General features: G+C 32.7%; 1 protein-coding gene across 4 annotated transcripts in view; it reads right to left on the reverse strand.

The window, feature by feature from the left end:
- The window catches only part of LOC119635536 (rap1 GTPase-activating protein 1), a 61,045-nt gene that overhangs the window by 9,152 nt on the left and 39,254 nt on the right, over positions 1-12,639 (reverse strand). For 3 of the 4 annotated variants that reach the window (XM_038030374.1, XM_038030371.1, XM_038030372.1), the window contains exon 2: positions 10,843-10,975. In XM_038030374.1, coding sequence (XP_037886302.1) covers positions 10,843-10,959 — 117 coding nt within the window. In that variant the 5' untranslated portion in view covers positions 10,960-10,975. Of the gene's footprint in view, positions 1-6,838; positions 8,238-10,842; positions 10,976-12,639 lie in introns of those variants that run through there. The other variant, XM_038030373.1, reaches the window with a different exon arrangement.

A 12,639-nucleotide genomic window follows, 5' to 3' on the forward strand; every position in this document is an offset into this window, starting at 1 on the left:
TGCATAATAACCCAAAGATCCACAAAGTAGAGGCATTTTCAGCTTCTGTTGCATGGTAGGCGTGTCACATTTTTTTTTTCCTTTTTTTTTTTTTGTAAGCGAAGTATTATCGTATTGCATCACCTTGGGTCGTGCGACATCGCACGATGCAAATTTTAGCATAACTACGTCTCTATTCGCACATGCATTGATATGAGGATATAAACAATGAGGTAACAACAAACCGAACGAGTCGTCCAACAACGGGCGATGCAATGCCGCTTTCGTCATAACCACAGCCTAAGTTGACCAAATATTTCACGATTTTCTGGAGCATACCTATTACAGTAACTGAGAAATATTTCGGGCGCTATAAACAAAACAGCAAAAGAGGAAAAGAGAAACGCAGTAGGGTTTAAAGCGAATATTTAATACGTTAATGACCTATACTAACAAAATTTGTTGTTTTTTAAATAAACTATGATAATTATTACTACACATATACATGATATGTGTATGTAATATTTGATTGCGTCGTGGCCCTACAATTCATTAAGAGTCATCTGAGCTCGTAATATTTGCTTTACAACAAATATAGCCAAGAACTTTGACATCTTACTCCGTCAAGAAAATTAACTTTAAGTATAAACAATGGAAATTAATTCCGAGTCGATATATGTCAAAAACACCGACATCTGCACTAAATACAAACTGCTCTGTATTTCCGAATGTATTAGGATAAAAAAAAAAAAAAAAATTCAAAATGACAAAGCGATAACACACATTTATAAATTTCGAGAATAGGTGAGAGCAGTTGATGGAAAATGTTATAAACGTTAAAGGTGCAAATCATACAAGATCGTAGCATGAGCAAAACGCTATGTACGAGTATGCATGAAATAACTAAAATGTAAAACAGTGAGACATGAAGAAATAAAAAAGAAAAAGAAAAAAAAAAAAAAAAAAAAACTAAGACAAGAGGAAATTGTTGTTAACGAAAATATGTGTGTGTTTCTCTTACGTCTGTGCATGCAACACTTTTTACAAAACATTGACTGTCATGAAAAATTTCAAAAGAAAATAAAGCGAAATTGTCGAAAAAGAGAAACAACGAAAATGTGGATTTAAATTTTTTTTTTTTTTTTTTTTTTTTGCTTTCATCAATATTAACACAGCAGTTGGTTTTTTTTTTCAAACCGGAAGTTCTTCTTAAACTCGCAGCGAAGAAAAAGACAAAAACCGCAAGCAGGTGCATATGTTATAAGTCACTCGCAATATGTATTAAGAAGGGTAAATTTATTAAATATATTTGTTTGGGTTTTTTTTTTTTGCTAGGATTTAAGTAGAGTCGAAGTAATACGCGAAAGGCACATGAAGCGAGAAATAAAAGCTAATGCAAAATAATTTAACATTAGGAACAATAATTCTTTATTGTCTCTTTTATCACCGATGGCGTTAATGAGCATTCAGCCTCCAAGTAGGGTTATTAGACTTGTAAGATGAAATAACAAATACTTATGAAAATGCAAGACGAAAAACAAAAGAGAAAGTTTTTGCTTTTTGTTGATCGAAGCCATGCTGATATTTAGCAGATTGATACAGATATTCACGTACATATAAATGTGAATTAACAGCTGAAAGCTTTACTTGATCATACTGTGTAGGTTGATCGTTACGATATTTTTCATTTATGCTATGTATATTTTAACATTTTCCATGTAAAAGCAGACACTTTTTGATTACACGCACATATACATATACACATTTATATATATATATATATATATATATATATATGCACATGTGTAACACATATCTACATATATACACGTATTGTATTATCTATGGAATTGTTCCCACGCGTTTTGAGTACGGAAACACCCTAAAACCTGATAGCGCTCTTGGTGTCTATGAAGAAAATATGTCGCTATAAAATAATGTCAATTAATGGGTTCATTAAGACGAAACTCGCTTTGGATGCTCTTTTTTGCAAGTGAGATACAGTTTTATTACTGCAGTAAGAAAACTCGATCAAATCTTACTTGAGTCTACTACTACTACTACGCTACTACTAGTGAGTGAAAAAAATCAAAGTTTCTTTTGATTTGGCGTGAATCTTATATATCCGTTTGTAGGATTTAAAACATTTTCTTAGATAAATTTAAGTTATTACGTGAAGTAATAAACAAACGATTAAGTAATTTAAGTTTCACTGATGACATCTGCTAAGGTAATGTTGCGATTCAGGAGCTATGAGGGCTTGAAAGTTTTCGATCTATCTTTTAGACTGTCTTCACTTCTATCTTCGTTATCGTCAAAGATCATATATGCACGCTATAAAGGGCTTGAATAGATTAAACTTTTCTTACAACTAACTTCAGACAATGATTATAAGTAACGGAATGCTTCTGCAATTCATCCTACTAAATATTTTAATTATATTGCGGATTTTTTCATAATTATCGTGTTAGTAAATCAATTGAACCAAGCACGCTGGCAGGTTTTGACAAACAGTTCAAGCGCCGTTTCCGAAATATCTTTACGAGGTCGAAAGTTACAGAAGATGATATGAAAACATTGTCGTCGTCGTCGTCGTTTTTGGAAAATTGTCTCCGTTTTTTTTCAATTGTAGGCAGATCGCAATCTCAGTTGATCAAGCAATGCCTTGTGTGAAACTTCAACTTCTTATCCTCATTTCTGCGACTTTGGCAATTTTACAAAAAAAAAAAAAAATGATCAAAATTATGGCTTTTGATATGCAAAATGTCTCACCGAACTGTCTCAAGTATTTGTTTATTTATTCTTTTTTTCAATTCAATTACTGTATTCTACATCGGCCAAATTAGGCTACGAATTAACAATTGAACAGACAATAAACAATGCAACATGCTATCGCCACAAAACTTAAACCAAAGTAATTACATCTATATTTTTGAACGCATGTTTCTATAAAATGCAACTAAACAATACGCAAACACCATCCTGGCTCTTTATTCCGAGTTTCGAGACTTTATTAATGCAACGCTTGCCGATACACGACTCACACACTTATTAACTATTATCGTCAAGGTATAACATTGGCCATGTATGAGCTGATTTTATAATAACTATATAGAACCAGATGTATTGATCAGGTTGCGGACCTTGTTTAAATTGTTGCTAAGGAACCTAAGCGCCGTAAATAATTCATAATTGCTTTTACTGATAATTTCTTCAGAAGTCAAAAAAGCTATAGAAGCTATAATTTCATTCATCAATTTTACCAAGAATGAGATATCGAGCATAAATCGACGTTTCTTCAGAGAGGGTAATGATATGAGTAATAGTCTATCTTCATTTAGTGGGAGGGTTACGAGGAGGCCCCATTGGCAAATCCCTTAAAGCGGGAATGGTTTTTGCACCGATTATGTAAGTTAAACCGGGCTTTTCTATCAAAAGGCACACCTAAATCATAAGTCACTTCTGTATCCTCCAATTTATGTGAATTAATAAAGTATTGTGTTCGATATACTGCCCGTCTTGAAAAGGTGATTTTCTTATATTTACCCAGGTTCAATATTAAACCACTCACCAAACATCAAGTAAGAAAATCATTAAAATCGACTTGAAACATAGCTCTATGTGAACAGTCTTGTATAGATTCACGACATCTGCATGCATTCAAGATTCCTTGTTCTTCAGAGAAGTCTCGATCTGTATATGATACATACTAAGGCATAGCAGAGACATGCCTTCTTGAGTTTACAAAATTAGGAAAAAATTTAGTATTGGAGGAGTGTTGTGAGCATTTCACCCTTAGAAGATAACATTTATAGCACAAGCTGTTAAGATAATTAAAAGCCGATGGTGCATCATGGCATATATAGAATGTATTCGCAAAAATCATGGTTTTTCCCAAAAATCGTAAATGTCTCATAATGAATGAATCACAAAAAAAAAAAAAAAAAAATTATTTTCATTATTAATTTAGCCAGAAAAATAAAGTTTAAGAATAAAGTTGTATAGCACTAACACTATGGAAGGCTATCGTCTTTATCGAAAACTCTACCGCACTTACTATGTAAATCTACGACCATTAAGTTCTTAGTCGAGACTTTTTGCCTATCCGATCACTGAGGCCGAATTTAATACAAGGGATTACTGCTTGCTGTATGTCAAAAACTTACTTTCTTAATTATATGTAATGATAATAATAGTCCGCGCGACGCCTTCTCGCAAATAGTTGTTGTGCTTGCGAAAATGTTCTCTTAGTCTGAATAGGGAATTTGCAATATTCGAAGCGAACTAAGTCTTCCAACAAGTCAAGAATCAGCGAAAGGAAAGGTGAGTTATGGCTACGTTAATTAAGAATCTTTTAATTGGAAACGATGTTGTGGATTCATCCTTGATAAATGGCATCAAATCGTACGCTACCATATGGTCATTAATATCTAACCATCAACAATATCAATTTATTCAAAGATTATTGCAACACTCTTCAACCTTTTCCTCTTGCAACGCTGACATTTTGTTTTTGCTTATGCGAGTAAAACATTTACAAAGAATATATTGAACAGATGAAGTTAAATATTAACTTAATATAATAGTTTCGAATTGTGTTTAACATGACTTTTTCGTTTATCTTATTGTTATCTGACTCGGACTTTGTTTAACTTTTAACAAGCCAATCAAAACATTTATCATTCATTCGCCTTGAGATGTATTGTGGACATTTACCGCAGCATACAAGTGTATAATGAAAACGATTTATTGTCGATTGTGAGCGTGCCAGTTAAATTTAATAGACATTGCTTTCTCCTTTCACACCGATATCATCTCTTATAGATTATCGGATCACTCAAATACTTTCTACGAGTTTATAAAATTGTATTAGAACTTTTTGTTTTTGTTTACTAAGCATATCTAGAAAGAACGAATTTTGTAAACGAACTGATACCGTTTCCATGTTTAGATTATTTTAGTTTCGTCTAGACAAACAGTTATTTCACTTAAGAAAATTATTTAGAATTCCGTAAGTGTAACCAAGAAAATCTAACAAGACAGACTGATCCCTAATGATTCGTGTTTGGGGTATAGAGGACTTAGCCAGGTACATTGGCGCCACCTGTTACCTTAGCAGTTTTAATCTCGTATAGACGAACACTTATATCAACTAACAAAATTATTTAGAATTTAGTAAGTTGCCGCCCATTCTACTGGTTATTGTGTATTAGAAATTAAGTTAAGGATTTTCGCACGTTTGCACGGCCAGGCCTAACGTACACATCACTGGTCTGGTCTCCAAGCTATGAATATAGTATTGATGTAAAAAACAAAAAAATAAATTTTTATATTTCCCTTACGACGACTAAGGGAAATCATGGGCGAAAGGCAATCATAGGTAGGCTAGTGTTCAGAACGGCCCAGTTCTTATGATCTGCCCGCCCAGTAAGTAGTTTCCTACAAGAGCAAAGCAGGTGTATTTTTTCTCGATTAAACCCTCTCATATCTCCCGAACTAGCTAGCTCAGGAATGACACGTGCCTCCTTTTATAGAACATCCGATGGTCTTCAAGTGCTACTTAAGAGTATCCCAAAAAATAACAGTCAGTAGTTCGATAGTTAGACAGACAAGCAGGATTATCGCAGACATCATTAGACGAAAGGGGCGACAAATGCCTCTTGTACTTTGCCTGCAAACGTTAACGGTCGGAAATTGATTAATCCTCCAACTCTTTATAAGCGGAGACATGCGTTCGGAGTCGTCTTTATGATTAAATCGTTTAATGCTCCAACCTGTTCACAGAATTCACAGAATTAATTTTAATATTCCATAGCGCGTGTCAGCGCACGATGTCTCCTTGCGAAAATCGATCACATCAATTTGTATGGAATTTTCAGGAATACTCGATATATTTGGTCGAGTCATATGTAACTTCCGTTTTTTATCGGACATTTGTTTTCTTTTCATTGAATAACAAGATTATATTAATTTAAGAGTTGATTGTAAGATGTTCAACCTCTTGTTGATTGGCGTGGATTTTGCTCCAATATTGCCTTTAAATTGTTGTTGTCAAAGTCGAAAAGACGTGCCGTTTTTTAAGGTCATATCTCCAGAACAGGATTTTACAAACCAATTTCTAACCAATCAGTTATCAGTCGTTCATCATATACACTGCATATTATTTCAGCTGTCGCCGTAGCGCTATTGCCATGTTTAAATTCCCAAAGTTTTGCAGATCGAATGTGCACTTTTTGACTCTCCATTTCAGGGGTTAAGAAAAACATTTTAATGTAACAAGCAGAAGACTAACTGAATTCTTATCAATGTCGTGAAAACAAAATCTCGCTTATGTCGGTAATTTATAGTGGGTAAATACGAACAATAGATTTTATCTAGTTGTATCGGAAGTTACTTATGACTCGACCTAATAATTTACTTCAAGTTTACTGTTGTCATTATCGTTAATGAAATATATATAATTAATTTATATTTACGCTACGCAGTAAGTAATTTTAGGCCTCTCTATATACCTTAAACGACTGTATTATGTTAGCCGAATGAATAAATAAATAAAAAAGTAAATTAATTAAATGGCTATGCCAATACATTCAATAGTGGATGTGATGAGGACTTAAGCACTGAACAAAATGAATACATTGGCATCGTGCATCATGCACTTAAATGTCAAAATACAATTTGTTTTTTTGAACATATAACTTGCATTGCATTGCTGGAGTAAAACCATATAAAAGAAGATGTTTTGCATGACGCATTGTGTTCAACGCTTTATGTTTTTGTGCGCTTGGCATTTTCTATCCTCTCGAAGAGCTTATATCAATTTTTTTAAAAACCACTTACTACAGACATGACGACTTACCTCTCCACGGTTACTATGATTGTTATTTTGATTATTAGCAGTATTATTGTTGTGATGGTTTCCTACAGATACTCGCGATCCGGGCAGATCGCGCCACCTAAGTACCCCCATAACAGCTTGACGCACCCAACGACGTTCAGCCCCTTCGGTATAATATGCCACTTTGGTTAAAAGACACTTTGTGTAATTTAAGCAAGGCGCCCTTGATGTCTGTTACTTAACGCTTCCTTTTAAAGAAGTCGGAATATCAGATTTTCTTTAACACTTGCATAGACATCAGTGCACAGTGGGCGTACGTAGCAAATCCGGTATTAATTTTTCATATATATTTTATTTATATATATATATATATATATATGTATGCATACACGCATATGTAGACTTTGGTTGCGATGGCAATAATAACGATGGTAAAGACAATTACATCTGTATACGTATTCTTAAATAAATACGTATAAATCCTTGATTTGTACAAGTACACACGCGCACCTAACTAGTAGTAGTTTTGGCAGTTTAATTTCTTTCTTTTTTATTTCATTTTTTATTTGTATATTTTACTTGACGTTTTACTTGGGAGCGTATTTTTTGAATTCGTTATATTTTTTAGACTTGTTTGGCAAGTTTTCTACAGCTTTGTGTTTTGTCGATCGATGTCGCTCTGAATGGTGGTTTGTTATTTACTTTTTTTCGTTACACACTATCTATTTATTCGAGAACGCTAAAGCAATTGTGGAGAAGTAATTGCAGTTTAAGCTTCTTTGTTTATTTTGTATTCATATTCCTCGGCGTATAAGTATGTCTGTAATATGAAGCTTTGACATAAGCTTTAGATATATGTTTGAACAAATATATATATATGCATATGGATATCTTTTGTGAGTATTACTATTTGACTTGAAAATTTTATTATTAATTTCTAACTTTCAAAGCGCTTCTCTTGCCATATATAAGTCGTAAAAAACACATTTAATGGATTTTGTGAAAAAAACCCTTTGTTTTTAAAAATTGCTTGTGACGATTGTTTTTTATGTAAATGGATTAAGTATAGAAAAAACCATTCTCTTTACACACACTTATACTTTTTGTACACCTTTTGCAATATAACAACAACCACATAGATGGTTTTGTCATCGTTATAGTCATCATTTGCTTTGCAATGTAATGTAAAAAAAAGTTTTATTTATAAATTTCTTTTTCTTTTTTTTTTACTAACAAGCCAAAAAAAAAGAAACAACAACTGATCCAATACACATATACTTGTATTTATATATAGCTATTAATGCTCAAAGCAATGCTGGAAGTATGAAAATAAATTTTCTTTTTTCACTTCTTTTTATTTATTATCCACACGACACAAAACACGAAAATCGAACTAACTTTTGAAAGAGAAAAAATTGACTGAAAAAAACCTAGAAAATGTTTAGGTTTATATATTCACGTAAGCAATGGTTAAAAAGTGGTGATTCTCTCCCTATTTTCTTCTCTCCTTTTCAAACACGAGAGTAAAACAAAATTTTACAATAACAATGCCAGCAATACTCTAATGGGTGCCAAGCAAATCAAACACTAGAGCTAACTTTAACTTCGTTATGCTACGACTTTGCAGACTGTGCAGACAGTTTCACTACCGCAGAGATGTAAAAATTGTACTTTTTTAAAGCATTTTAGAATTAATAGGATTACTAGTGTACTGTTTAACACTTTTTACAAGCATGTGTTAATAAAAAGACGCAAAATAATGGGCAGTGTATCTCTCTTCCCTTTTTAATAAGATTAGAGTTGCATTTTCTTCTTATGTTCATACTTTTACCACAAAATTTAAATAAAGTTGGAATATTTGGCCTTTTCGAAATTTTAAGACTAGGGATGCATTTCTTCATATGTTCATACTTTTACCACAAAATTTTATTAAAGCCTTCTTCAATTTTTTTTTCAAAACTACTAAGGAAGCGAAATGGCTTTAAAGAGAGAGTTTCCGGCTAATGTGTTACCAGATGGCGAAATGAATTGTTTGTTTAGAACAGTGTTGCCGCTTCACATGCTTTTTTAAGCATTATAAATTATAGTGAAAACCAATTTAAAAATGACATTTTCGTAAAAAATGACTATGTAGGGAAACGTTCTTTCGAGAAATAGATAGTAATAATATTTCTTTTTTCTTTTCCTAAAAATGGTTATGAACACAAAAGTTTTAAGGAAAACCAAAGTTTTTTAATCTCGAAATGTTAAAATCTTTCATAAATTGAACTAGGTCTGCATGCGCACGCATATGTGTGCACATTATATTATTTGTGCATATTCACATAGGTACATGTAAGTAAGCGTACATATATATTTGCGTTATTTGATTGCAAGGTATTTCCCATTAATATGTTATGATAAACCAATACTCGTTGCTTAAAATTATATGTTTGCACAATTTTTCAGCACATCATGGATCACTTTACGTGGTGGATATCGTATCTACCTACACAACCTTGCTAGTGTAGAGTTTCTATCCAATTTAGCTCATATTAGCACTTAATGCGGGAATTTTAATATAAAAACATTTCAAGCTATTTAAGATGGGTTCCTAACTCGAAGAATTTAGAAAAATCGTTTTTTTTTAATTACAGTGGACATTTATCTTAAGTTAACAACGGTGAAAAGGAAAAATCTTGCAGAAAAGCAGAGAGGTGAGCTAAGCAATGCCCAATTTGTTTATAGGTCTTTTAATGCTTTTACACAAACATTGTCTATTTTGGTGTGCATTTCAAGGTTTTTAATCAAATTGATTGTAACCAACAGTTCGTATAGCCGATTTTTTTAAAATATAATACTGTACAAAAAGTCCTTCGACAGTTTAATAGGAAAAATGTATTTAAGTGTTATGTTTTATTTATTTAAGATTTATTAAGTTTGTGGGGATGTATACAATACCCACAAGAAATTGAGATTGACCCACCTTTTATTATACCAATCGATTCAGAATCACTTCCTGAATACTTTCTAAGCTCGTCTATCCTTCCGTCCGTTAAATTTGTTTAAAGTACAGGTCGCAGTTTTGAGGAATATTGATGAAATTTTATACACCTCCACAGTCCGCCATTATACACGCTACATCACTTCGTTAAATACAGCTATTCGTATATCGTATATGTATATATATATACACTTTTCAAAATAGTGTGTGGTCTGATAACGGTAGATTCGCAAAAACAAATAATAGCACTATAGGGTATAGGAAAACCTACAAATGCTTACAAGTATTCTTTTAACGACTTTCCAAAATGAGGCATTATATGGGAAGTGGTTGGAAAAATTTTCCGATCCAAACCATTTTCAAATGCGTTCACCTTTGAGTCAAAATACGTTTGCGGACAAACTTTTATGGAAATGTCTCATATAGGTTGAATACAAAACGGACAGATGAACGGACAAACATAGTATAATGAAAGATATAAAAAAGGTAAAAATCTTCCGGTGTTGTATACACCCGCACAAACTTATCGCGCCCTTGTACGCCCTTGGGATATAAGTATTTAAGAAGCTTTCACTTCCCCACACACTGCTCTTCGCTTAAGAATCCACGCCAGACCTCACCTGCATAATACTTTCAATAAAATGTTTTGCATAATTCTTTTTGTCAATGTTCAGAATGTAACTATAATTTAAATGTTTACTTTTTTAAAGGCTGACTTTACATTCTTGCAAACAAACAAACATTAGTTTGCAACTTTTCACGATCTTTAACAAATGTGATCACGCCATAACAAAAAGATAATTATTTAAAATTGTTATATATATAATGCTATTCAGAACTTTTCCACAAATAGCTCGGAACATTTTTAAAACTTTCACAAAATAAATTAATCTGAATATTACTCGGGTCAATGTATTGTAAATCTTTTATGAATTGCTGCGTTATGGAAATTTTGCTAACTAAACTAAAAATACTGGCCATAAAACTCGTTGAATGCTTTAAATAGGGAAATTTACAAAGTTGATCCAAAGTAAATACATACCTGTGCAAAGTAAGCCGGTAGCTCGCATCTTTGGTCTTCCAAACGAGAACATTGTACTTTTTCCAGCAGTTCGAAGAGATCTTGAGTATTACCGCGTACCTTATCAGGGCTACCCATGAAAGAATGTTGACGTCTAGAAGTACGGTATAAAAAAGAAAGGAATGTTTAAAAGTTACTCTTATCGTAGGGGTGCAACGGTTTAAAATTCAAATTTCATGTCTATTTTAAATTTATTATAAATAAGTTGCGAGTATGAATCTGAAAAAGCCGCATATGCCTGCGGTATTAAGAGAAACTGTATTATTATTAATATAGGTATATGTGTAAACTTCCTTTCCTTCCTGAAGACAATAACAAGAAATATTTACTGAAAGCTTCCTTTGTGTCTTGCGGTTATAACTTCCTTTTCGCAAGCTCTTATCCTTACCGTCAGTCTTATAGTTTTGTGCGCATTCATCTGCGTGAATATGTGAACACTAGAGATTATGTTTTTGTATTTACCCTAAATTCTCAGTCTTTGTCTGTTGCCTTTATGTATTTATGTGTGTATTTTATGTTGCCAGTAAAGAAAGCAGGTCTATTAACTCTACAATTCCGATTGGGTCGAAACGGCAAAAAGAGCTGCACTCTCTAGACGCAATTGAAATCATTTCTTCATAGTTGAAAATGCAATCCAAGCCTATGAATTAAGTTGAAAAAAAAAAAAAACAAAAAAGCGATGAGTCATAAACAAGCGCCCAAGCAAACGCGTGAGCAAAGAAAAAGTAATTTCGGTTCGGTTTAAGTGGAAATATTCCACCCTATAAAAACAAGAAGGTATCAAAAAATTCGCTTTAAACTAAGTATATTTGTTTTTATTTGTTTCGGTATTAAGTATACTCCAACTGACGAAGAGTCATTAAGGAAGCCTGACAACCAACATCAAAATATGCACTTTCCGCATTTTATGAAGAATTACAAAATAAAAAGAGGGTTGTATGTGGCGATGATGGCGATGTCAAAATACAGTGAAGCCGTGTTTAGCGTTTAGCGTTTAGTGTTTCCCCCCTGGGATATGTTCTGCCTAATTTCGACTGAAATAATGCAAAGTAAAAGTTTTTGAACATTTTATGATGATTACAAAATTATGAATACTGACCTATTTCTGACGTAAGCACATGTAATATATTCTTTTACATTTTCATGTTTATTGGATGTGATAGTTAAGCGCACATATGAGTGTAGGTGTTAGCCTTAATGTGCATTGAGGTTTCATTGTAATGGAACTTTGTTCAGTTGGCAACAAACCAAGACTACATATGCGTGGCTGTTGCGAGTGATTCAAGATATGCGAGAAAAATACAGGAGGAGGAAAAGAGGAGACAAAGAAAAAAAAAACTCCTATCACATATATTACGCGTATACGTTTGCTTGATACAATAATTAGAAGAGGCAAAAGTGTTTGATGTACATAAGAGAAGAGGAGAAGTATAACAAAACAGTGCTTATTCATGTCGAAATTGTAGAGAATATTTTTCATATATAGGAAAATGAAATGTAATGATCTTTTCAAAGAAGAAACTTCTGGCATTATCCAGAAGAACATAACATTGAGGTTCTATACGACTTTATATATAATCATAACAATGGTCAGTAGTTTGTTATCATTTTCCAATTCGCTCTACCAAATGAAGTACCATATTTTTTGGACTATAAGTCGCACCTCAAATTTATAAGATGATTTTTGGAAAAATGTATTTTATGTTATTTTCAGATCAAAACTTTTATTTATTGTTAAAATAACTCGTACTAGGAATA

The sequence above is a fragment of the Glossina fuscipes genome, unplaced genomic scaffold, assembly GCF_014805625.2.
Source record: "Glossina fuscipes isolate IAEA_lab_2018 unplaced genomic scaffold, Yale_Gfus_2 26, whole genome shotgun sequence".
Taxonomy (NCBI): Eukaryota; Metazoa; Arthropoda; class Insecta; order Diptera; family Glossinidae; genus Glossina; species Glossina fuscipes.